We start from the raw sequence: 24,300 nt of genomic DNA, 5'->3' as shown, positions 1-24,300 counted from the left end.
ATGTTACCACCAATTGTTGATTACAATCTGTAATATTTACTTTCTATTGGTGATAAAGAACACGGAGCAACATTCTCTAGTCAGATGGCTTGATCTCGTCGAACGTAAACCGTGATGTCGCCAAAGTGTCTCGTACCCAAGTCGACGACATGCTCCTCATAGTGATGCATCAATGCTCGTACGCGCGAAGTGTGTGGATCGGTTCTAGTTAAATGTCAGCATTTGGGTGGCACGGTACAAGACACACATACACGCCATATTCGTCGGAGGTCTCTTCGTCTTCCTCTCCCACGTGTTCCCAGATGAGGACAGCTGGTCGAGCAATGTCGGCGACAATCTCCTTGATAGGGATGTTAGAGCTGCATGAGAACACCACGGACGAATCGTCGATCTCGAGGAGAGCTTGAGGATCGTCAAGAACCATGACGTTCGATTCCTTGAGCGTGGACTTGTCAATGCTAGTGTATACTGGATCTTGGACGTAGGAAGGGACCCTGCCGCTCCCGTTTCTGTCCCTCAACCAGTCCCGCACCGTGAGGATCAGCGCATGCTGGAATTCCGACCGACTGGAGTTGCGGTCGATGGACATTGAGCCACAGGAGAATCCAAGCACTCTTTCGATGTTCAGTGTTTTTGGAACGGACTCCAGGATCGACTCCAGGTCTTTGCACATCTGACTTGCCTCCCAGGATTCCCTGCTCGCCCGGAAGCTTTTGCGGACCACCTGGCTCTCGCGCAGGGCGTAATTATACGCAGGCTCCTTTGTGTCTTTCTTCCGTCGAGACATCCAGTGGGCGATCCGTAGGCTGCAGGTTGCCTCTGGCAGGTTTCCATGCCACCTCAACAGATTCTGGGTCATGTGCACTCGCGCGCAGTAAACGATGTACGGATCCCGTCTAGTACGGTCAGCTCAGACTTGTCGACACGATTGGATCCGGGCCAATATACATCTCATGTTCGAAAGCCCCCGAGTCAAAGCCCTTGCGGATCTCACCCGTCAGCACGTCGAATTCGACCCCCACCCCATCCACGCCTTTGACCGTGATCTTGTCTTTGCACAGAGACGATCGCTGGAGTTGCTTTGAAACCTCTCGGATCGACTGTTTCGTGAAAAAGGGCGTTCCCGCTTCGTACAGCTTGTTGATGCGAGCCATTGCTTCCGTCACGCTGCTCACTGGCGCAGTCTCACTCTTGTCTCCAACCCAGTGGCAGGGCCCTTGGATGGAGTACATTGTCATCGTGAAAGCCAGATAATGTTCCGTGTACGGTCAGGACAGAGGTTAACAATGGTAAAAAGGGAAGGTTGAATTCCACACAAGCAAGGAGAAGAAGGTTTTTAACAAGAAGGACAGGAAATCTGTCGGGAGAAGCAAGATCATGGTTATATTTGCCAGTGACAGGGGCGATCAAGTACGGCGGCTGGACAGCCAGTGACACCCGGCGGACTCTCCAGGTGACCAACTAGTCACTGCATCTACCAAGTCACCGGCCACTGTCATTCTCTGCAATCGAGATTTATTTTTGTGGAATATATGCTGTAGGAATTTTTCCCCGGCCCAAATTTCTATCCAAGAGCTTCATGTTTGGGGACGTGGCTCATATGTGCCCCGTAGGCCACAATTAAATACCCAACTGCTAGTAATCCCTGGTGTTGGTTCGTCGCACATATTAGTACTTCATATGTAACCCATAATCGCAAGCTTGAGACCAGCAGTTACTGGGACTATACAAAGCCAACCAATTGATCATACCAAGATGTCTCCAGGTAAAGAGTATAGAGTCATAAATATGACCTGAAATACTCCAGTTGTCGTAGAATTATACGCGTGAATATGTATTGCCACAACAATGTATTATATAATCTAGACTAACCGGAAATGGGACAATGCAGATCACACCGCCGCTATACCCGAAACGGCAGGCGGAGTGACAGCCACAGTCACGTACTTTTCGGCACTAGACCCAACCCAGCCTAGCACCGTAACATACATCATTTCCGCCTGGACTTCTCACTCTCCAAACCGCAGGGGTATCCGCAATCAATCGCATTCGAGCAATGGCCCTGATAGCTCCCACTTGAAACCGCGCCCTCCAACAACAACCGAGAATATCTCGCACGACGCTCATTATCTACATGACAGACTACTCCATCGCTTGCGATCCTCCCTCACAATGGCCGACTATTCGAAGTGGAAGGTCGTCGACTTGAAGGCCGAGCTGAAACGGCGCGGTATTGCGCAGACGGGCCTCCGCGTGAAACAGCAGTTTATTGATAGGCTGGTGGAGGAAGATGAGAAAGGTCAACCGGGCGACACAGCCCAGGAGGCGGCGCCGGAGTCGGAAGCCGCTCCGGAGGTAGCAGCCAAGGAACCGGAGCAACCTGCTGAACCTGAGCCTGAACCTCAACCTCAACCTGAACCTCAACCTGAACCTGTGCCCCAGCCGGAACCAGAGCAACCCGCAGAGAAGTCCGCAGACGAAGCGACACAGCCTACAGAAGCAGTGAGCGAGAAGGAAGAGCAGCCGAAGGAACCCGCCCCGAGCGGAACACAAGATGAGCAAGCGGCGGAGCAGCAGGATGAACAGGCCCAACCCGAACCACCTAGCGAGGCACCGGAAAAGCCAGTCGAAAGCGTGAAGCAGGCTGATGTCGGAGATCAAGCGCCTTCGCCACCCTCCGAGTCCCAACCGCCTCCTGCCCAACCGGTCGAGCAGGCTCCCGGAGACGCAGCCCCGCAACAGCCCGCGCCGGCTGACACGAACGGCGCAGGCCCAGACACCGCCGCCGAAAAGGGCGCACCGTCAGACGCGAACACGGAACTGTCCACACCTCTCCCGACAGAAGAGGTTTTGGAGGACCGCCGGAAGCGTAAGCGTCGCAGCCAGAGTCCCGTTCCCACCGCCGAGGCCATTGCGAACAAGAAGGCCAAAGCCCAGGAGAGCGGCCCGGAAACGGTTTCTCCGAGAGGGGAAGATCCGATGGATGTGGATAGAGGTGATAAACAGGAAGCCAGAGAAGCCCCGGACACAAGCGCAGATGATCAAGACCGTCCCGCTTCCACCCAAGACGAAGCCGCCCCCGAAAGCCCTGATGCCCGAGCGAAGAAGGGCGCCCCGAAACAGGACGTCCGTTTCAAGGGGCTTTTTGCAGCCAAGGAACCGCAGCAGCCCCGACCTGCATCCCCGCCGGCGGACACCGCCATGGACGATGAGCACATGGAGCCCGCGCTCCACGCTGCCACCGCCGCCCTCTACGTGGACGGACTCATGCGGCCGCTCCAACCTGCTGCCCTTCGCACCCACTTGGCCAGTATTGCGTCGCCGCCCGGGAGTTCCCCCAACCCCGATGTGATCCTAGACTTCTACTTGGATCCCATCAAAACGCATTGCTTTGCCGCGTTTACGAACGTCACGGCTGCCACCCGGGCGCGGGCGGCTCTCCACGGCACCGTCTGGCCTCCCGAGCGCAACCGGAAGACCCTGTTCGTCGACTTCATCCCCGAAAACAAGCTCCACGAATGGATCGACACGGAAGAGCGGTCCCGGGGCCGCGGTGGCCCTCCGCCGCGCTGGGAGGTGAAGTTTGACCGGACCGAGGACGGCGTCGAGGCGGTCCTGGAGGAAGTGGACGCGCGAGCCGGAGGCGCTCCGCCCAGCCGCGGACCCGAGCCGGGCGACTTCTCGCGCCCACCACCCACGGGACCTCGCGCCGATATCGAACCCGGTCGACGACCCAGTGGTGGCGCCCCGGCGGCGGAGCCCACCCCGCGACCGGGACAAGGGTTCCAGCCGTTGGATGAACTGTTCATGTCTACCACCGCCAAACCCAAACTATACTATCTTCCGGTTCCCCGGCGAGTGGCGGATCGACGTCTAGACCGGTTCGACGATCTGCTGCAAAAGGGCTCGTTCCCCCGCCGCGGTGGCGACGAGCTGCGGCGCATCACCTTTGAAGACGAGGATCTCTTCGTCGATCATGGGCCGGAATTTGCGCCGCGTGGTGGGTACCGTGGCGGCGGTCGTGGCGGGGGCCGAGGACGCGGTCGCGGACGTGGCGGATTTGGCGATTCCTGGCGCGATGAGCCGCGGGGACGACACTATTGATCATACTGTGCCATTTATGTCCTTGGATTATGATCTTCTCCGCCTTTTCTTTCTGTTCTCCAACTTTTGTCACCGTTCTGACGAACAAAATCGTGTCTTGAACGGCATCCCTCTTGTCCATGGGGATGGCTCTTGGAGGGGAAATGTTTCATGTATAGTAGTAGATGGGCCGATAAGGATAAGGACTTTGGGAGCATGGACTTGGGAATCGATGTCCAATCTGTAGATGTAACTATACAATGACTTTCTTTCCATTTATGAAATCCGATCGATGATCTGGATACTTGATTATATGACAGATGTCAGATCGGATCGGCGGTGCCTGATATGGATTCCTGAGGCTTGTCCAAAGCTTGGCGTTTATTTTCCATTTTCCATTTTCGTCTTTTTCGTCTTTCTTCTTCTTCTCTATCTTCTCCTTTGTCTTTTTCTGTCTTTTTCAATCTTATTTCGGTCTTTTCTTGGGACTCATCGTTTCGCATCGTTTGAGGTCCAATCGGGGTGCAATCGGCACGTTCTGTCCTTACTCCATTCCTTGTACACCGTACAGCCTCGTGGTTATTCGTCTGCCTTGATCTCTGACCAGACTGCTTTCCTTTCGATGGGACACCTCACCACCACCAACACCCATTGATTCATCCATTTTTGGCCATTTTACTCTCTTCTTGGTCGCCTACCCCTGATTGTTCATTGACACCGTCGAGCCAAGACGCGACAATCTTTGGTTCCAGGGGTTGATCGTCAGTTTCGGGGCAAAATTGGCGGCGGCAACAGATCATCCGCCCGGTCTGGCCAAGTCTTGATCGCCTCTTGGACTGCAGAAGATCTGTTCTTCCGGTGATCCTCTTGGGATTGGAATCCATTTGCTATTTCTATTCCTGATGCTGTATTATTGTTGTTATTTTTAGTTGGCTTCGTCCCTCTTCCCCGCCTTGTTTTTTTGACTTGTCTGTTTCTTCACCGTTCAATTCCCCTGGGAGGCTTTGCGTTCCCACGAGCCTCCGTTTACTGCAGTCATGGGCTGGCCCAAGTGCAATGCAACAGTCGAACATGAGACGAGTATGTTGGCCCGGATCGCGGCATTTCCGATAGTGATGGACAGAATACTGACGATAATTGCGCGTGTGCAGTCACCGAGGTTCCCTTGTGGCCAGATGGGATCACCTTTCATAATTTATGTTTAGTTGTCGGGGGGGTGTTCGCCCTCATCGCGTGTGGGTTTTCCTTCTACTTGATCATGGGTCATGCCACACATTACAGCAAACCGGAGGAGCAACGCCAGTACGTTTATCTCTTTCTCCCTCTCTTCTCTGCCGCGAGATCGGTAGACTAACGCTGTTGCGACGTCGCTATAGAAATATCCGCATCCTGTTAATGATCCCCGTTTACTGCATCGTCGCATGGGTCGGCACTTTCTTCTACAAACACTCTGTCTACTACAGTGTCATTGGCGACTGCTACGAAGCGTTCACCATCTCCGCCTTTTTCGCCCTGATGTGTCACTATCTCGCCCCAGACCTGCATAGCCAGAAGGAATATTTCCGGGGAATTGCGCCGCAACCGTGGGTCTGGCCGGTCACTTGGTTTCAGAAATGTGGCGGATGGCGCAAATTATGGAGGACGCCCCGAAGCGGCCTGACATGGTTCAATGTGAGAATGACCGAGGATGGGGAATAGGAGGCATTTGCTAATGGGTGCCATCCACCTAGATCATCTGGATATCGGTCTTCCAGTATTGTCTCCTGCGGGTGCTCATGACGATTCTCGCGGTGGTCACGCAAACGTTCAACTTGTACTGCGAGGACTCGCTCAATCCAGCGTTTGCCCACATCTGGGTAAGGGTTACTGCATTGGTTCCATGACCGGACATCTTCTAATAGACTCGCGCAGGTCTTGGTCATCGAGTGTACCTCGGTCACGATCGCCATGTACTGTTTGATCCAGTTCTTCATCCAGGTCCGGCCCGATATCAACCACTACAGTCCCTTCCTAAAGATCTTGTCGATCAAACTGGTCGTCTTTCTTTCGTTCTGGCAAACGTCCCTCATCTCCTTCCTCTTCTCAGCCGGGGCCATCAAAGAAACCGACAAGATCCAAGCGCCCGACCTGAACGTCGGACTTCCCAACTTGCTCATCTGTATCGAGATGGCCATCTTCTCCGTCTTACATCTGTGGGCGTTTTCGTGGAAGCCGTACGCGTTCGACAAATGGACGTTCGACGAAGTGAACGACGTCTACGGCGACCGCAAACCAAAATACTACGGCGGTTTCTGGGGCCTCAAGGCTCTCCTCAACGCTTTCAACCCGTTGGACATCGTCAAGGCCGTGAGCCGCGGCTTCCGCTGGCTGTTCGTCGGCCGCAAGACGCGCATGATGGATCCTAGCTACCAACAGACCCCCGACGACGCGATCGGCTTGAACGCCTCCGAGCCAGGCACGAACCACCCAACCGCCTACGAAGGCGCCAGAGGATCGTTCACAAACGCCGGCCCCCATCCCGGACGATACTACCCCGACCCGAACACCGACGAAGAAGGCGCCGTGCTCCTATCGCACGCGCAACCCACCGGGTTGATGTCCCACTCGACAACCGACGTCAGCAGAATGCCCTCTCCATACGAGGATACCAGTAACCCGGGCCCCTATCTCTCGACCCCTCAACGGTCAGGCAGCCCATCCTCCCTGTCCCTCCTAGAACCCGCCGCCCACAATTCCCGCCCGTATTCACCATACGATGACACAACCAACCCATACCTGGTCCGGCCCCCGCTAGACGACGGCCCATCCAGCCAGACACCTCTCCATCATCAAGACGCCCCCTATCCAACAGGCCCTGCCCCTCTGAACGTCCAGGACCCCATCCCACTCCCAGAATCATACCAACCCCCACCTCTCAATCACGACAGCGCTCATCCCCCGCGGTAGCTGGCCCTGGCCTTTTACCGCCGATGATTGATCGTAAACATGTACATAAATATGGATGGACCTCACATGTTCTCTCAACCTGTTGGCACTGAGAACCAGACGGCCTTTGGTTTCTTGTTGTTGTTCTCATTACGATGCCTATGATTTCATACTTTTGTCAATATACCAGTGTGCTAGAAATACCCATCGCTTTTTGTTTTTCTTCACTTTCTCTTTGTCATCCTCTCTTTGAATTTGTTCAGGGTTGTTTGAGGATTAGTTAAGCTGTAATAAGTGTACTTATGCATTACACATGGTGAATGACTCTTCGTATGACTACGTCGAACAAAATCTCAGTATTTACTCAAAAAGAGGAAAGAAATGTTTCGCTTCTATCATAATTCATTAATAAGTGCTGCCTCCAAAAATGCAACACCCGAACACCGTTCTAAGGCACTGGTGCACTCTAACAAGGGGATCAGTTCATCATAGCACGATGGATCAACCGCGTGACGATGATGCAGTGATGAAAGCGCAAAAAGGCGGGTCCCGTCGTCAGCCATAGATCATGCCATGCCGTCACGCCCCATGTACATTTCCTCGTCGAAGCGCGACGACGACGCCGGCATCCCTTGAGACTTCCGCGAGGGCACGTTAGTCCTCCGGACGTGGGTGACGACCGCAGTGCGTTTGCCCAGCTCGCGCATGGAGCTGATGCTCTGGCCGAGTTTGCCTAGGAGCGCGACGAGGTGTACATCGTTGCTCTGGGCGAGGATCTCGGAGGTGAAGGCGCTTTGTTCGGTCGGGGTGAGGAGCGAGAGGTGGGCGAGGAGGGAGTTGATGTTGCGGAGGATGGGGTGCGAGAGCGTCGCTTGTTTGGTGCTGTCGGTGGGGGCGGCGCCTTCGGCGGTGGATATGCTGGCGAGGTAGGATTTGATTAGCGAGATACGGGACTCGAGGGTTCGGATGGCGTTGAGGCGGGTGTTGAGGTTGGCGATTACTGTTGTGGATCGTCTTGTTAGCTATGGACTGGGTTGTATGGTAGTCGGGTGACTTACGTTCTTCGTCTTCCTGGGAGAGCAGCGTCGTGTTGTTGTCCTTTGTCTTCTGGTCTTCTTTCCTAGACGGCCCGCCGGTGGTTGTGCTCGGTTCCTCCACGGCGGCTGCGTTGCGAGCGCTTCTGGCGATGGAATCGACGCCGATCATCTCTGCCTCGCCGGTTTCCACAAAATAGGGTAGCTCGCGGAATCGTATCGTCAGAGACTGCTCTTCGCCATCGACCTGCATAGCCTTGCCGCCGTCTGCAGCATTATCGCCCTCGTAGACACTCTCATAGACCGTCAAGGGGAGCTTGGCGTTATTCGAGGACGCCCCGTGGACCTGGGAGGGGTGGAAGGCAAGAAACACGGCGGATTCGTTGTAGCTCTGAAGCATCTGGCGGTGGATGGGCAGGTGAGATGCGTTTGGACCGGACGGTGGAGCAGTCGACCACCAGCCTACAAGGTCGAGGGCGGGGGTTTTGTGAACGTCCTTGACTGGAGTTGCAGGCTGCGTTAGTATTAAGTCGTCACCTAGGGGAGAGTATCATCATACGTTGTTGCACCCGTTCGACGAACCATCCATCGGACAGCTGAGCTTCCCCGTTAGGGCCTTCCACCACGATGCATTCGAATGCATGTTCCAGGGTGATCTCGCGCCCATTCTGTTGGCCCAGGAGAGCTCCGACTATAGGGCCGCGTTGCTGCCGGGCCGCATGGCGGGTGATATGATCGGAGATGGTGAGGAGGATGAGTGGGTGAAGCTGGATATGCAGTCCTGAGTCGGAGGACTTCTGAGATAAGAGGGATGTCGATAGCTCCGCCATATTGAATGTTGATCGTAGCATCAACAAGAATCTTGGATTGAAGTTGGAGAAAGTTGCCAGAGTTGAGATGGGCGGTGGATTGATGACGCTCACCGCCTTGGGCTTCCCCGCTTGTCAATTGCGGGCGATTGAGCTGTATCAACCATCATCATCTTCATCTTCTTCTTCATCTTCATCTTCATCTTCCTCCTTTCCCTTTCCCTTTCTCACCTTCACGATAGCTAGAGTTTTGTGTGGCGCTGAGAAACATGGCGGTCCCGTCCACGTACGACGAGGTGAAACTCCATCTCCAACAAGTTCAACGCGACCCCACTATCAGTCTAGACCAGGACCTGTTGGACAAGCTGAAAATAGAGCTTACGGAGACGACGGATCGCAGGGTTCCTGCAACACTCCTGGCACAGATCGCTCACTTACTTCCCGTCCTTCAGGAGGATCCGGAGCCGGTTACAAAGCTGGGTATCAAGGCCAGCACGTATTTTAGCTTCTCGGACCTCCGCTCCCTCGACCCACCAATTAACTTTATCGCGGGGTTTAGAGCCCCGTCACCCCCGATCAACCTGTTAGCACTATCGCTGTTGAGGAAAGCAGAGCGGCTTCCTAGCGATACGGCCATAGTTTCTGGCGATTCGGAGCTGGTGGTGTCACTGGTGGAGCTCTGGCTGACGACCGATTCAACGGCCGTTGCGCAGGCTGCTCTGGACACCATATGGGCGTTGTTGGAGGTCGATCTGACCAACTCGGTCGAGAACGGTGGCCATGATCAATCTAATGACGAGAGGGGTCACGGCCTCATGTGGCGGAGGATGTTCACAGACAAAGACGTCTATGGACGCCTCTTCTCCTTGTGTAGCCTCGCGGGCAATGCGAAACGCGAGACAACCCTGGCCCAAGGGCGGCTGATGGCCTTCTTGGTAAAAGTAGGCCGGGTGCGGTGGGATATGATCTCAACCTCGCAGGTTCCTGAAGTGGAGGCGGAATACAAGTGTGAAAGTCTCCTGCAATTTGCGGCTCGCGAGATGGTGGACAAGAGTGATGTTTTGATGCATATGACCTTGCTAAACTTCTTCCATGATCTCCTCGAGATCGATGCTCCGGGTTTGACGATTCGGACTTTCGTACACTCGGCATCTACCTTTTCTTCCCCGGCTCTCGATTTCTTAATCGCGCACAATGTGCATTCCTCGTTGTTGAATTGCTACCTGGATGAGTCCAAATTGGATCCCGTGGATCTGGCGTACTTGCCTGGGCCGATCATGGCTTACGTGGCGCAGTACGCGGATTTATATCCTAACCACTTTTTGAAGAACCCCAAAAGTTTACTGGATCAGATATTGTTGCGTATTTCCGCGTCTCTAGCCATCTCATCCTCGCAATGGGCCCATGGGCCAGCCCCGAGCGGTCAGCTGAACGTCCTGTCTTGCATCCCTCGTGTTCTATTAATAGAGGCCAGCAAGGATGGTCGCAACCCCGTCACATCACTCCCTGTTCGTCCGCCCAACAAGGAGGTCATCGATACCTTGGCCAAGATATTGCATGGGCCACCGAAACCGGAGGGTGCGGATACGATGGAGCTCAACATGTTCGGTCAGGCGCCCACAGACTGGCACAAAGAAGCAGCGAGTGCGCGCGTTTTGTACTACATGTATCTGAATAGCCGACCTGATTTATGGGCTGCCATTATCGCCCCGGCTGATACAGTGGCCATGAAAGATGTTTCTTTGGCAGCCATTTCGTTCATGAAAGCCATCGTGACGGCCAACTGGCACGACTTGACTCCCGAGGTGACGGCGTCGGGTTCGGACACGTCGCGGTACCAGCTTCCCTCCGAGGAATCCTTGGGTAGCTCGTCACCCGCGGGGCAGGGCGCACTCCCATCCACGGGTGCCTGGGCCGTTCTTACTCCTCCCGCGCTGACCACCTTGCTCCCCTATCTGTTCAAGCCGCCGCGCTCGTACGCCGAGTTCGTGGGTGGCGGGGCCGGAGATTCTCAAAATGCTGTCTGGAAGATTGCCACAGCCAAATACGAAGTCCTGGCCGCGTTGCACAGCCGCCTTCAAGCAATAGGGGGAGAAATGGCCGGATTCGAGGATATTGTTCGGACCCTCGGCCAACGGGTGAACGATGGGCCATGGGGACCTGTGTCACAGACCGAGACGCGCATTGAAGCCATGGGAATGTGAGCATATTAGTGATTGACATAGCAATACAATACCTTTACATGCCTACAGTAGCTACAAATAATCCAAATTCCAGTACCAGCTCTATATCTAGATAGGGCTGTAGATCTTAGCCCTACCTTCCCAATCGAGTAACAGGTCAAGGCGGTGAGGCGGACTTCCGGCGGAACTTTTTTTCTCCTCATCTCGCAGTCATCGCAGATCAAAGGCTTCTTCGCGATCGTTCTGCCGTGGAGGACTGACCGAGCATATCATCCGGTCGTCTCCGTCGTCTCGAATAACCGCCGGAGGACATCATCGATCAAACCCGACCCCCAAACCAACAACCATGTCACGATTCGGCGCCAAAAAGGGCCGCAAGCTCCCCGGAGCAGAATTCAGCTGGGACACCGATGGAAACGGCGAGCCCGACACGGCGCCCACGCCGCTCTTCCCAGTATGGCTCGAATCCAAGCCCCCATTCTACGGCTTTCCCACCTGTAGTGGGTGATATAACGACCATTTTACTAATTATTACGCGTCTAGAAATTCTCCGTACCCCGCGCGCGACCGTTAAGCGCGCGCGAACGGCTCCAGGTCGACTACTACCGGGGCCTGCGCGAGCGCTACCACGATGGACCATACTACTCGATATTGGACTCGGCATCTACGGCAGCGAAGAAGGGGAGTGTGGCGCGGGTGAACTTTGATAGTTTTCATGGGATGCCGACTTATTCGGGGCGGTATCAGCGGAAGAAGAGGACGATTCCGAGGATGGGGGGGAGGTCGTATAGTGAGTTTTTCCTTATGTCTCTTGGATTATTTGGTGGTGGTGTGTGGATGTTTTGGATATTTGGCAGGGGCAGATGGGGGTGAGGCTGTGAGAGAAGAAAGAATATGCTAACGGTGTTGGGTGCAGTTATGAAATTCTTTCCGCGCGAGCTCTGGCAAACGATCCAGCCTACGTTCAAGCCGGACGCTGCGATGGATGGGTACGCGGGTCAATTTGCGCGAGCGACTGCTAAGCGCGGGTTTGAAGACGATGAAGAGGAAGACGAGGAGGACGAGACGAAGCGGAAGCGGACGGGCGGGGAGGAGGAGGAGGACAATGAGAAGGACATCCTCGACGGGGAGGAAGAGGGCGAGGAGGAGGAGATTGTGGATGATGATTTCGAGGACGACGAGGACGAGATGGGTGGGGATTATAACGCGGAGCAGTACTTCGACGGTGGAGACGACGAGTACGGGGATGATGGATTCGGGGATGGCGGTGGTGGTGGAGGCGATGAGGAAACATACTAAGCGGTTGTTGAGATACCCTTGCTTTAATTATTTGGATTGTGGAGCTGCATCTAGGCGTTTGCCTGTGGATATAGGATTTTTGAACGATGCATGGTTGATTTCTATGGCAACCGATTTCTGGGTCTGCTATTCGTATATACTGTTGTCAATGGACATATCTATTGACAGACTGTTTACATGTGTGGTGTGTAATACTGGAGATCAACCAGGGCTGTATTGATCTAGTCATACAACCATGTCCATTGGCATTGTTGGCGCCAGAATAACACTACTAATACGACTGCTGCTACACTACCTTACCCTTTTCGAACTCAACCTCAAATGTTATTTCAATTGCAAATCCACACCTCCATACACCCTTTATACTCCTTGATGCCTAATGTATCAGGCAGTCAGACCTGGCGATGTCGGCCTGGCCCATGACGTCATCCCACATGGGCCGCCTTAGTCACGGATCCGATATCGATCGAGGGGTCTTTGATCTTTATCAATCTTTATCGTCCAGATCAAACCGGAGTATGTTGGATTGTCGACAGTAAAAAACCACTTTCCCCCACTACAACACCCTCTCTCTGACAGCCCACCCCTCCCCTCACCAGAGCCATCCATCCTGAGGAGCATGTGTGAGAGTCAGACCCCCAATGCCCCCCCGCGGTCTGCACTCGTGCTGTATGGCTCCGAGACGGGAAATGCCCAGGAGGTGGCCGAAGAGCTGGGCGCTATGGTGGAGCGCCTGCATTTCACCACCCATGTGGCGGAATTGAACCAGTTTAAGCCGGTGTGTTCGGTCACTTGACATTTGCAATAGAGATGAGCTGACGGGGTGTGGTATGCGTTGTAGGAGTCGCTAGATCGGTTCACGATCACGATCTTCGCCGTGTCGACAACAGGCCAGGGAGACCTTCCGGCGAATGCACGCGCGTTTTGGAGATCGTTGCTGCTGAAGAGGCTTCCGCCGACGTTTTTGAGCGGGGTTCATTTCGCGTCGTTTGGGCTGGGTGATACTTCTTATCCTAAGTTAGTTCTATGATATTCTTGTCGGTCTCGGGAGAGATGAAGGAAAGAGAATGTTGTTGTTTCTGACGACGAGCAGGTTCAATTGGGCGGCGCGCAAACTGCACAAACGGTTACTCCAGCTGGGGGCAAACGAAATCTATCCTGGTGGGGAAGCTGATCAGCAGCATCCAGAAGGGTTCGTGTCTCGTCCGTTGTCGCGTGTTTTTAGTCGTTGTTCGTCGAGCTGACTTGTATCTGCCTACAGACTGGAAGGTACATTCATCCCGTGGCTGACGGACCTACGCAAACACCTATTGGGAACATACCCCCTACCGGAGGGGGAGCATCCGATCCCGGACGACGTCCAGTTACCGCCCAAGTGGGTTCTACGAATAGAAGAAGAAGACCATGCAACACCTGGGACACAGAGCGTCCCCGATACACACCAACACACCCCCAAATCAGGCGAGCGGCCTCGACTGGACCACGACATCCGGCCTATTCCCGATACGTTAACCGCGACGTTAACGCAGAACAAGCGGGTCACACCGTCACAGCACTGGCAGGATGTGCGACATCTCTGTCTCACGGTCCCCGACGAGGTATCCTACGTCCCCGGCGATGTGATCGCCATCACACCGAAGAATTTCGCCGACGACGTCGAGGCCATGATCAAGATGATGGGCTGGGAAGAACAAGCCGATCAGCTCGTCTCGCTCGCGCCCAACGTCTTCCAAGCACATGTAGACGAGTTGCACGGGCCGCCCATCGCGGGCCTCGCATCCTACCCGCGGCTAACGCTACGGGCCCTAATCATGGATTACCTAGACCTACGAGCGATCCCACGACGGGCTTTCTTCTCAGCAATCGCGCACTACACCGACGATGATATGCACCGAGAACGACTACTGGAATTCACGAGCGCGGACCCCGAGTTCCTCAACGACCTATGGGACTACACGACGCGACCCCGCCGCAGCATCCTCGAGGTGCTGCACGAGTTTGACTCGGTCCGGATCCCCTGGCAGCACGCAGCGGCGGTACTACCCGTCTTCCGTGCGCGGCAGTTCAGCATCGCCAGCGGCGGCGCGCTGAAGCGGTCGCCCGACGGCGGCACGCAGTTCGAGCTCCTGATCGCCATCGTCAAGTACCGGACGGTGATCCGGCGGGTCCGCGAGGGCGTCTGCACGCGGTACATAGCAGCCCTCCAGCCGGGGAGTACCCTGCAGGTACAGCTCCAGCGCGGGGGTCTCCATTCCCCGCGGGAGCAGCTACTCCGACCGACGATCCTGATCGGGCCGGGCACGGGCGTCGCCCCGCTACGGTCGATGCTGTGGGAGAAGGCGGCCTTCGCCCAGACACTCGGGGACGTAGACAACGACGATGACAAGCCGGAGATCGGACCATCCGTCCTCATCTACGGAGCCCGCAATCGGGAAGCGGACTTTTTCTTCGAGGACGAGTGGGCCCGGTTGGCAGAGGCTTGTCAGCTGCAGGTGCTGGCGGGATTCTCGCGCGACCAGCCGGAGAAGGTCTACGTGCAGGACCTGGTGCGGCGGAACGCCGCGCTGTGCGTGCGGTTGCTGCGCGACGGGCTGGGGTCGGTCTACGTGTGCGGGTCGTCGGGGCGGATGCCGGAGGCGGTGCGCGAGGCGTTAATCGAGGCGTTTCAGACGGTGGGAGCGGAGTCCGAGTCGGGGGGGCTGGATCGCGCGCAGGCGGAGGCGTATCTGCTGGGGATGGAGAAGTCGGGGCGGTATAAGCAGGAGACGTGGTAGTATACTATATAGTCGGGAAGTGAACCATAGTCGACCGGATCATGAGCATCTGATCATAATATAGATAATTATAGAGTGACCAGTACCATCCATCCTGCATTGAGTGCAACAACTACGTACCTAGAGTAACTAAACACCTGTAGAGTAGGAGAGTTACCTCGGTTGGAAGCGGAGCAGCACAAGCACAACCGGGCCGCATCGGCGCAGGTCTCTCCGCCTTCCCCATCGACGCGCTGATTGGGTGGCGGTCAGTTGACTCGGCCTCAGTCATCCATCCATCCCGACTCCCTTTTGTCCCCGCTCTCTCTCTCTCTCTTTCTCTCTCTTCTTATCTCGATTGTCCTTACACACACACTTTCTCCCTCTCTCGTCATCTATTCTTCTTCAATTCACAATGAGTGGTTTGCGGATTCTGGTCCCCATTAAGCGGGTCATTGACTATGCCGTGAGTTTTCCTCCCTTTGGTGTTGGTGTTGCTTGTGAGAGTGGTCCGTTTCGCCGAGGTCGGTGAGCACGGCTCTCGCCGACTTCATGTCACGTCATGTCCTTTCAATGGATATTATACACACTTCTACTCTACTATACACCCACATCTACACTACACTACACCTACATCTACTCACATTTATACAAACATGTAGATCAAACCCAGAATCAACAAAGCCCAAACCGGCGTCGAAACCGCCGGCGTCAAACACTCGCTGAACCCCTTCGACGAGCTCTCCATCGAAGAGGCCGTCCGCCTGCGCGAACGCAAGGGACCCCTCAAGGTCGAAAACATCCTGGCCCTGAGCGCGGGCGGGCCCAAGTGCGCGGACACGCTCCGCACGGCGATGGCGATGGGCGCGGACCGGGCGTTCCAGGTGGAGGCGCCCGAGAGCGGCGACGGCGGGCTGGAGCCGCTGAGCGTGGCCAAGATGCTGAAGACGGTCGTCGAGAAGGAGAACATCAACCTGGTGCTGCTGGGCAAGCAGGCGATCGACGGCGACCAGGGCCAGACGGGTCAGATGCTGGCTGGCTTGCTGAACTGGCCGCAGGCGACCCAGGCGAGCAAGGTGGACGTCAAGGATGATAAGGGCACGGTGGAGGTGACCCATGAGGTGGATGGGGGTGTGGAGACGCTGCGGATGCAGCTGCCGCTGGTGATTACGACTGATTTGCGGCTGAACCAGCCGCGGTATGCCAGTCTGCCGAACATCATGAAGGCGAAGAAGAAGCCGCTGGAGAAGAAGACGCTGGCGGAGTTGGGGGTGGATGAGACGAAGCGGTTGAAGACGCTGAAGGTGACTGGTATGTTTATCTCCTTCACGTATGATTTGATGGGTGAACTGACAACTATAGAACCGCCTGCGCGCCAGGGTGGCGGCAAGGTCGATGATGTGGACGGGCTGATCGGCAAGCTGAAGGAGCTTGGTGCGCTGTGAGCAGGGAATGTGTACGTTGTTATGATTTGATTAGACAGTTGATTTGTTTTGAATTGTGTGCATTTGTACATATAGAGTGTAGTATGAATCTCTTTGTTTTCTTTTTCATTCCTTCATCTTCTTTTTTTCTTTCTTGATCTTCTTGATTTTTTCTTTTGTTTTCCGACAGGTCAATCCCGCTTGGCAGGTGGCTAGTCTCGTGTAGTGCCGCCGATCCTACATCTACAATCTTCAACAAGAACATCAGATCAGAAAAAAAGTAAGACACAGGAACGAAAAGATACCAAGAGAGAAGAAAGAAGGAAAGACAACACGATGGATCCAAGTAGTCCAGATACTCCGATGGGATCCACCACCGCATCCAGCAGCCAGACGATCGGACAGCTCACCTGAAGGCACCAGCTGAAAGGTCACCCATCCACCTGACTCAGACTGGTGGTATGAACGACGGTGATCCTGGATGTATGATCCTGGAGGAAAGAGTTGGGTGCATGGGACGTGTCAGTTGAAAGCGGGTGTCGATCTTACCCTCAGGATGATCTTAATCCGAGAGAGACAATTTAAATTTGAGGTGGAGGTGTCATATTGGGATATTATCTCTTTCGATTGATACATCTATATCTCTTGGAGTGTAACCAATCAATCGAGATGACAATGGATTGTTCAATAACTCAGGTATAAGGAACTTCTAGAAGAAAGAAGAGTATCGAGACAATAGATCCATCTTTATCTCCATCAATCTAGATATTAAGTAGAGAACTAACCTAAACCAGTCAAGCGTTGACTGACCATTACAGAATGACGCAGGTCATTCTGTTCTTCCCCGCGTTGATCATTGATTCTATATTATACTGTATTTATTAGGATATTCTATTCTATAGATGATATTATATCCAGCCACGGATTCTCTCCCGTCCAGCCATTCATCCCAGCCTGTCCTGCCTCCACTTCTATCAGAATAATATAATATGATTATCTCTCCTGCAGATGCATCTCATTCTCCCTGGTGTTTATATTCTACCTCTTCATTCTTCTCCCCCTCTCTCCTCATCCTTATAATCCTCTCTCCCTTGCTCCCTTCTCTTGCCTTCCTTTCTTCCTTTCTTCCTTTCTTCCTCTCCCCCTCTCCGGGTGTGGATCTACTTCTAGTCGTGGGGTTTGTTTATTTTCTACTTTTTACCTATTTAATCTCTGTTTTGTTTTTTTGATTTAATCCTCCTTCTTCCCATTACTCACTCCCTTCTCCTCCCGACAACTTCCTCCCAGGTAAGAATTCCGTCCTCGTTCCATGGTTCCTCCCTCCTCATCCCTCCGATTCGGTCGCCACCGGCCTTTTCTCGAACGCGGATCCAACGGCCAGACCTGGATCCAGATCTCTTTTTATCATCATGCGAAGATCCTGACGTGCCTTAGCTTCTTCAACCTGCTAAACCTACAGGAATACATCCACCCACTCTCCCGTATACCACCCATTCCAAACTCTCCCTTCGCATTCTTCACCCACCCAGCAAGGCGTCCCCGCCTCACATTCCACCCGTCGCATCGGGTTAAGCTTTATCTCCTCCTTCCCCGTTTTCGTCATATCCGGTTCGTTCAAGCCCGCGCACAACGACTGGGTTAAGACTCAGGGTCTTCCTCCAGTCCGCTGGACTTGGTCCCATCATTTACTTTGGATTCGAACCCATCAACCCTACCCCCCCCTCCCAACATGGCGCCTCATTCGTTCTGGGAAAGGACGAAAGGAACGTCCAAGAAAGGCTTCGATAAGGCATGGCATACTCTCGACAAACTGGGCGATCCCGTCAACCGTCTATCCTACAAGGTCGGCGCCGAGGCCTTCTGGCCCATGACCATCGATAAGGAGAGCGATAAAGCGGCTCGCATTCTACGCAGCTTCTGCAAAGATGGCTTCTACACAGACCAGGAATCAGAGAGCCGACGGTCCGACAGCGTCTCCAGCATCAATAGCAAAGCAACCGGCAACAGCAAAGCAACCGGCAAGATCGATCGTCCCAAGGGCAAGCAACGCGTTCTACAAAAGATCCCCACCAAGGTCATCCGCCAGGCCAAGGGTCTGGCCATCTTCACCACCATGCGCACCGGTCTCTGGCTCAGTGGTTCCGGCGGAAGTGGTGTGCTCCTGGGTCGCATCCCCGAGACTGGCGAGTGGAGTCCCCCGTCCGGCATCATGCTCCATACCTCCGGCATTGGGTTCCTGGCCGGCGTCGACATCTACGACTGCGTCGTCGTCATCAACACCTACGAGGCTTTGAACGCCTTCAAGCATTTCCGCTGTACCCTAGGCGGCGGCCTCAGCGTCGCCGCCGGCCCCGTCGGCATGGGCGGCATGCTCGAGTCCGAAGTCCACAGGCGTCAGGCCCCCATCTGGACCTACATGAAGAGTCGCGGCTTCTACGCCGGCGTCCAGGTCGACGGCACCGTCATCATCGAACGCACAGACGAGAACGAGCGCTTCTTCGGCGAACGCATCTCCGTGACCGACATCCTGGCCGGCAAGGTGAAACACCCTCCGGACTCCATCAAAACCCTGATGCAGACCGTGCGCGCCGCCCAAGGTGACACCGACGTGGACGAGAGTCTGGTGGCGCCCCCCGGCATCACCCCCGGTGACGTGGACGTGGTCGCCTCGACCTTTGGCGTCCCGGCCGCCGACGACCCCGACCCCTTTGGCGTCAAGGCCCTCGAGGCCGAGGGGCTCTTCATCCGCGAGGCCGGCTCCCGCTCCCGGGCCCACCAGGAGGTCTTTGAATTCCGTCCCAGCCCCAGCAGCCCCATCTACTCGACCTACCGGCGCAGCCTCGACAGCTCCCCCCGGGACAGCTGGCGCACCAGCGTCCAGAGCCATACCAGCCAGGACCGCGGCACCCAGACCGACGCCCCGACGGCCCCGACCTCTGTCAGCCGCGCCTCCTCGCGGAGCACCCGCGGCGACGTTTCCGCCGAGACGCCGTCGGGGCCCGTCAAGTGGGACCACGAGGGCGTGCAGTGGGAGGCCGCCATCCCCGAACGCCACGCGACCCCGGGGGCAGACGACGAGGAGCGGGACCCGGATGAGGACTCTCAGGACGAGGACGAGGACGAGGACGAGGACTTTGAAATCCACGAGGTCAGCAGCGCCACCGTGAGCCGCCGCGACAGTGCCCCCTCGTCCCCCATCTCGTTGGATGATCCCCACGCTCCCGTGGACGTCAAGCGTCAGTCGCCTACCTTTACCCGCGCCCGCTTGGTCACCATCCCCAAACGTCCGCCCCCGCCGCCGCTGCCCCCTCGCGATCCTTCCCATCGGCCTTCTGCGTCGCCTCCTGCTTCGCCCGTCTCCCAGCGGGTTGAGTCACCGCTGCCCCCGCGCAATCCTTCCCACCGAGCGTCTGTCTCCCCTCCACGCTCGCCCGTCTCTCAGCGGGTTGAGTCGCCGCTGCCCCCGCGCAATCCCTCCCACCGACCGTCCGCCTCTCCGCCGGGCTCGCCCATTCAGGCTCAGTCCGAATTGCCCCTTCCGCCCCGCGATCCGCAGCACCGCCCGTCCGTCTCGCCGTCTAGGTCACACGTCTCCCACTCTCCCCCGTCACTCGAGACGGAGCAGACCCAGAACGGATTTGCTGAACTGCCTCTGGGCCCCACCGACGATGCCTCTGAGGCGTCGCGCGGAGCCTCTCCCGCCCGGACTCAGGACAAGGACGAGTTCCACTCGGTATCCACGGCCCGGTCATGGGACTCTGCCTCGGACACGGAGGCGAGCACCAAGGATAATGTTTCCACCTCCGACGTGGACGCTCGGCTAGACGCCGACGAGGACAAGATGGAGCCGGTCGAGCCAGTCAAGACGGTGACGGAGGAAGACAGCCATACGACCTCCGTACAGCGGCAGACTGCGTCTGTTCTTTAAGAGTTCTTTCATCGCGTTCGTCTGTTCGTGTAACTGTATATATCTGGAGAGATTCATTAGCCCCTCTTTCTCCTCCACTCCCTCCCTCCTTGTTCCTTTTTCTGTTTTCGTTGTCGTGTGCACCTCCACCCCACCCACCTCCATACCTCAGTTCAGTTATGTCTTTTCGATTGTTCACTTAGCGTGTTGGCGTGCAGATGGGAAGGGACATGGAAATATACCTGGGCGTTTGGATGTTTTCTTTTGATTTATTCTTCCTTTTCTCCTTTTTCTACTCTTTTTGCTACTTCGGTTGGTTGTATAAGGTGAGGACATGTAAGAAAAGGAAGCGGATTAGATTTATTTTATATCCTCATGTGTTGAGTTGTTGAATACGATATTGTAATATAGATAGTGCTGTGGATTTTAAGATATCTGGTTGGGTTGTTTGTTATAGTTGTACCTTCGATGGCCAAGGAATTGGGTCTTACTGGGTGGGTGATAATTGAGTGATGCAGTTATGGTGAAGTATGATTAGTACCTACTACCTAGGTAGTAGTATTCTTTATGAGAATGTGAAATCGGCTCATTCTGGAATCGTCCGTGTACGACGTAGCTACGGTGGATTATAGTTCGGATATTTGTGGCTGTATATATATATTCTACGTGCCGTGTATATTCCGGACCTACCACACTATCTTAGCCCTGCAACGGCAAGACAATAAAGGAATGAATTAGAAAAGCATACAAACTAGGAAAAGAAGAAGGAAAAAGAAGAAAATGCTCATCCTCAAATACACCATCCCGGCCCTCCTCCTCACCAGCGTCCCAGCCAACTGCCTCCGCATCTGGGCCAGCCATTCCACCCAACAAGCCCTACAACTACAACCACAACTACAACCACAACCCCCCAGTCAACCCCTCGAAGGCCCCGACTGCGACGGCTCAGGCATCGCCGACCCCGACAGCGACTGCAACGGCGACGGCATCGGCAACCCCTACCCCGGCCCACCCAGCCACGGGCCCGACAAGAACCGCGAAGGCTTCATCTTCGACAACCCGTCCACAAACTGTCCCTACGTAACGCAGATGCACATCTGGGACGCCTTCAAGAGCCTCGAGAAGGACATGTCGAAGCTGTTCACGCTCATCCACAAGAACGTCAGCTTCACGGTGATGGGCAACCACCCGATTGCGGGGCACTATGGGGATTTGATGCACTTTTATGTGAATGCGTTGCGGAGGGTGAGTGTGCTGTTTTTTGACCATGCGGATAGGTTTGAGATTCATCCGCGGGCGATCCATGGCGGGTGTGAGAGTTCGTGGAGTGTTGCGGAGGTTAATTTTAGGGGGGTTATGAATTCTGGTATTCTCCTCTCCCGAACTTTCTCCCTTGTATGAGCCTATATATATTTATATGTACTGACTGAGGTGTAGGAGACGACTTTGATATCGTTAATGTTTGGGTAACGCGCTGGCACGAAGGCCAGATGGTGGAGATCCGCACGTTCATCGACGCCGGGAAGATCATGGAGGCCCTGCATAAGAATGAGCTGTGGTGGAATGGGACGACCTTTCGGGAGAATTCCCAGTATATGCCCGGGCCGGCGGGGATGCCTGATCTGCGGGAATTGGAGGATTTGATGGGCTATCCGAATGGGAGTAAGTATCGAGATTGATTGTAGATGTAGTTGAGTTGTTGAAGTTGTAGTTGAAGTTGGGGTATATGGTAGATACCTCAGGTACAAATGTCACATGGTCGGGTTCCCTGTTTGGGCGATCCCGGCTGTCATTGGCTGGTCTTCTTCTCCAACATTTCTTCTCCTCATCTTCTTCTTCACTTTTTTACTACACTTCTCCTTTCGTCCTTGCTTCGTCCTCTCTTCTCTTCTCTCTTCTCTTCTCTCTTCTCTCTTCTTACTTCACCTCTCTATCTTCATCCTTCATTCTATTCATGGAATCCCTCCCGATTGACCCCCCCGCTGACAACTCCAGGAAACGCTCGCGAGTCGCCTGCACTTCATGCCAATCTCGCAAGCGAAAATGCTCCGGCGATCAGCCCTGCAGTACCTGCTTGCAGTTCGGTGTCGACTGTCAATATGATCTGCTCTCGCGCAAGAAGAGGGACGTTCGACCTCTCCGTCCCCATCCCACCAACTCCCCGTCCGTCGCCAGTGTGGTCCACGACGACCCCACCCCCAAGAACCACCCTCCCCCACATCACGACCAACCCGCCCCCGGAGATTCAACGGGCATCCGACTGAACTCGCGGGAGGCCAATTCGGGCGCCGCCTTTGTGCGTCGCTTGGCCCTCAAGATTGACCCTCGGAATGCCCCCAAGCTGCACCTCTTCGCTTGGAACGTCGGCATCCGCCACCCCCCTGCGACCCTCCCCGCCCGGAGCGCCGTCCCCGTCGTCGAGACCATCTCCCAGGACGACATGCGCTCCCTGACCTACATCTTCTTCGACAAGATCGACCCCTGCTACGGTTTCCTCGACCGCGACAGCCTACTCCGTCAGGTGAGCCGGCGCTGGCTGCCCCCCACCGCCGAGTCCGCCCTCGCTTTCGGTCCCTACGATGCCGTCCTCTGTGGCGTCGCCGCCCTCGGCTACCTCTTCTCCCGCCGCCAAGCCACCTCCACCGAGCTCCAGCTGGCCGAGACCGCCCGCCTCATCCTCGAGCAGAACGTCCTCGCCGAGCCCTCGCCCTCCGCGGCCGACCTCATCGCCGGCTGGGTCCTGCGCGTCGCCTACCTGCGCATGACCGCCTCCCCGCATGCCACCTGGATGGCCAGCTGCACGCTCATGCACCTCATCGAGGCCACCGGCCTCCACCTGGAACCGCCCGACCCTTCCTCCGCCCCGCACCCCGACCCCATCGTCCTCGGCCAGTCCATCCCCCCCTCCTCCACCTCCCCCGACGAACCCTACCCCTGCGACCCCGAGTTCCGCCGCCGCCTCTTCGGCATGGCCCGGCACCTCAACACCTGGATCTCCTTCGAGCTCAGCCGCTCGCGCGTCGTCCTCTACGGCGCCACCACCCTGCCCCCGACCCCGCGCCCCTCAGGCTACACCACCGAGATCTTCAACCTGCTCCCCATCTCCGAGAACCTCGACCCCAGCACGACCCAAGACCTCCCCGACCTCGAAGCAGCCCTCACCCACGTCCTCGACCTCATCCACCCGCAACCCACCCTCGTCCTCGCCCAATGCAACCTCATGCTCTGCATCTACCGCCGCCTCCGCGCCCTCCACACCGGCATCGCCGGCGACCTCCTCGACCGCGTCCTCGCCCTCGCCGCCAAGGCCCTCCGCGCCTCCCGCGACCTCGTCGCCTCCGACAGCCCCTGGCACCAAGTCGCCAACGTCCCCTTCCAAATCGTCAGCACCCTCGTCGCAATCGACACCCGCGCCTCCCTCTGCCTCCTCAGCGACGCAATGCGCACCCTCCGCGAAGTCGCCGCCGCCTACAACACAGACGTCATGCGCGAGGCCTACTCCACCGCCTACCTCCTCATCCTCCTCCACCAGCGCCGCAAGGAAGAAGACACCCGCGCCCTGCGCGACGTCCTCCGCGTCAACGCCGACGTCTCCGCCCCGCCCATGGACTGGACCGACCGCGAGCGCGCCCCCTCCACCCACTCCCTGGCGGACTATCCGGGCTTTTCGTGGCTGAGTGATGTCTTGATCGATATGCCGCATTTGTCGCAGTATGATCTGGATACGTTTCTTGACACGGATGTTTCGACGCCGATGCCGTCTGGGAGGATGTAACTCTTTTACGTCCTTTGCGCATGGCTTCGAGGGATTTTGGCTTGTGTCCGTGCGGAACTACTGGTCTCCGACTCGGAGGTTGCTCTCTATATCTTTCCTATCCTTTCC

The 24,300-nt window shown here is 55.9% G+C and overlaps 10 protein-coding genes across 10 annotated transcripts; 8 read left to right on the top strand and 2 right to left on the bottom strand.

Moving 5' to 3' along the window:
* Positions 1–120: 120 nt before the first annotated feature.
* Positions 121–1,453, bottom strand: P168DRAFT_91987 (uncharacterized protein). The gene is made up of 2 exons (XM_024842217.1): positions 949–1,453; positions 121–896 (listed from the first exon to the last, which is right to left on the bottom strand). The coding sequence occupies exons 1-2, from the start codon at positions 1,236–1,238 to the stop codon at positions 209–211; spliced, it is 978 nt and encodes a 325-aa protein (XP_024695854.1). The 5' UTR covers positions 1,239–1,453; the 3' UTR covers positions 121–208.
* Positions 1,454–2,053: 600 nt separating this feature from the next.
* On the top strand, positions 2,054–4,337 carry P168DRAFT_287750 (SAP domain protein). The gene has a single exon (XM_024836644.1). It carries the CDS (start codon positions 2,173–2,175, stop codon positions 4,102–4,104), a length of 1,932 nt encoding a protein of 643 aa, XP_024695853.1. The 5' UTR covers positions 2,054–2,172; the 3' UTR covers positions 4,105–4,337.
* On the top strand, positions 4,241–4,929 carry P168DRAFT_91971 (uncharacterized protein). Its single transcript, XM_024842215.1, has one exon. It carries the CDS (start codon positions 4,376–4,378, stop codon positions 4,736–4,738), a length of 363 nt encoding a protein of 120 aa, XP_024695852.1. The 5' UTR covers positions 4,241–4,375; the 3' UTR covers positions 4,739–4,929.
* On the top strand, positions 4,930–7,131 carry P168DRAFT_91972 (DUF300-domain-containing protein). Its single transcript, XM_024842216.1, has 5 exons — positions 4,930–5,163; positions 5,235–5,385; positions 5,460–5,754; positions 5,814–5,939; positions 5,995–7,131. Exons 1-5 carry the CDS (start codon positions 5,121–5,123, stop codon positions 7,027–7,029), a joined length of 1,650 nt encoding a protein of 549 aa, XP_024695851.1. The 5' UTR covers positions 4,930–5,120; the 3' UTR covers positions 7,030–7,131.
* A 260-nt stretch (positions 7,132–7,391) lies between these two features.
* On the bottom strand, positions 7,392–9,207 carry P168DRAFT_287747 (COP9 signalosome complex subunit 6). The gene is made up of 3 exons (XM_024836643.1): positions 8,602–9,207; positions 8,067–8,543; positions 7,392–8,008 (listed from the first exon to the last, which is right to left on the bottom strand). Exons 1-3 carry the CDS (start codon positions 8,870–8,872, stop codon positions 7,575–7,577), a joined length of 1,182 nt encoding a protein of 393 aa, XP_024695850.1. The 5' UTR covers positions 8,873–9,207; the 3' UTR covers positions 7,392–7,574.
* Positions 9,058–11,087, top strand: P168DRAFT_287746 (uncharacterized protein). The gene has a single exon (XM_024836642.1). The coding sequence runs from the start codon at positions 9,121–9,123 to the stop codon at positions 11,053–11,055; it is 1,935 nt and encodes a 644-aa protein (XP_024695849.1). The 5' UTR covers positions 9,058–9,120; the 3' UTR covers positions 11,056–11,087.
* Positions 11,088–11,276: 189 nt separating this feature from the next.
* P168DRAFT_302216 (DNA-directed RNA polymerase III subunit C31) lies at positions 11,277–12,453 on the top strand. The gene is made up of 3 exons (XM_024838633.1): positions 11,277–11,488; positions 11,578–11,824; positions 11,951–12,453. The coding sequence occupies exons 1-3, from the start codon at positions 11,381–11,383 to the stop codon at positions 12,331–12,333; spliced, it is 738 nt and encodes a 245-aa protein (XP_024695848.1). The 5' UTR covers positions 11,277–11,380; the 3' UTR covers positions 12,334–12,453.
* Positions 12,454–12,952: 499 nt separating this feature from the next.
* Positions 12,953–16,531, top strand: tah18 (NAPDH-dependent diflavin reductase; the record flags this gene model as incomplete). Its single annotated transcript, XM_024838019.1, has 7 exons — positions 12,953–13,111; positions 13,175–13,350; positions 13,427–13,529; positions 13,674–15,085; positions 15,507–15,552; positions 15,749–16,397; positions 16,449–16,531. 7 exons carry the CDS (start codon positions 12,953–12,955, stop codon positions 16,529–16,531), a joined length of 2,628 nt encoding a protein of 875 aa, XP_024695847.1.
* Positions 16,532–17,766: 1,235 nt separating this feature from the next.
* P168DRAFT_287741 (DUF500-domain-containing protein) lies at positions 17,767–20,872 on the top strand. The gene is made up of 2 exons (XM_024836641.1): positions 17,767–17,797; positions 17,945–20,872. Exon 2 carries the CDS (start codon positions 18,240–18,242, stop codon positions 20,436–20,438), a length of 2,199 nt encoding a protein of 732 aa, XP_024695846.1. The 5' UTR covers positions 17,767–17,797; positions 17,945–18,239; the 3' UTR covers positions 20,439–20,872.
* Positions 20,873–20,947: 75 nt separating this feature from the next.
* On the top strand, positions 20,948–24,289 carry P168DRAFT_309079 (putative C6 transcription factor; the record flags this gene model as incomplete). Its single annotated transcript, XM_024839259.1, has 5 exons — positions 20,948–20,969; positions 21,292–21,783; positions 21,855–21,883; positions 22,151–22,167; positions 22,413–24,289. 5 exons carry the CDS (start codon positions 20,948–20,950, stop codon positions 24,190–24,192), a joined length of 2,340 nt encoding a protein of 779 aa, XP_024695845.1. The 3' UTR covers positions 24,193–24,289.
* Between the last annotated feature and the right edge of the window lie 11 nt (positions 24,290–24,300).

The sequence above is a fragment of the Aspergillus campestris genome (genome assembly GCF_002847485.1).
Source record: "Aspergillus campestris IBT 28561 chromosome Unknown P168scaffold_2, whole genome shotgun sequence".
Classification (NCBI taxonomy): domain Eukaryota; kingdom Fungi; phylum Ascomycota; class Eurotiomycetes; order Eurotiales; family Aspergillaceae; genus Aspergillus; species Aspergillus campestris.
Note: the sequence above shows the minus strand (reverse complement) of the source record. Positions and strands in the feature narration are given on the sequence as shown.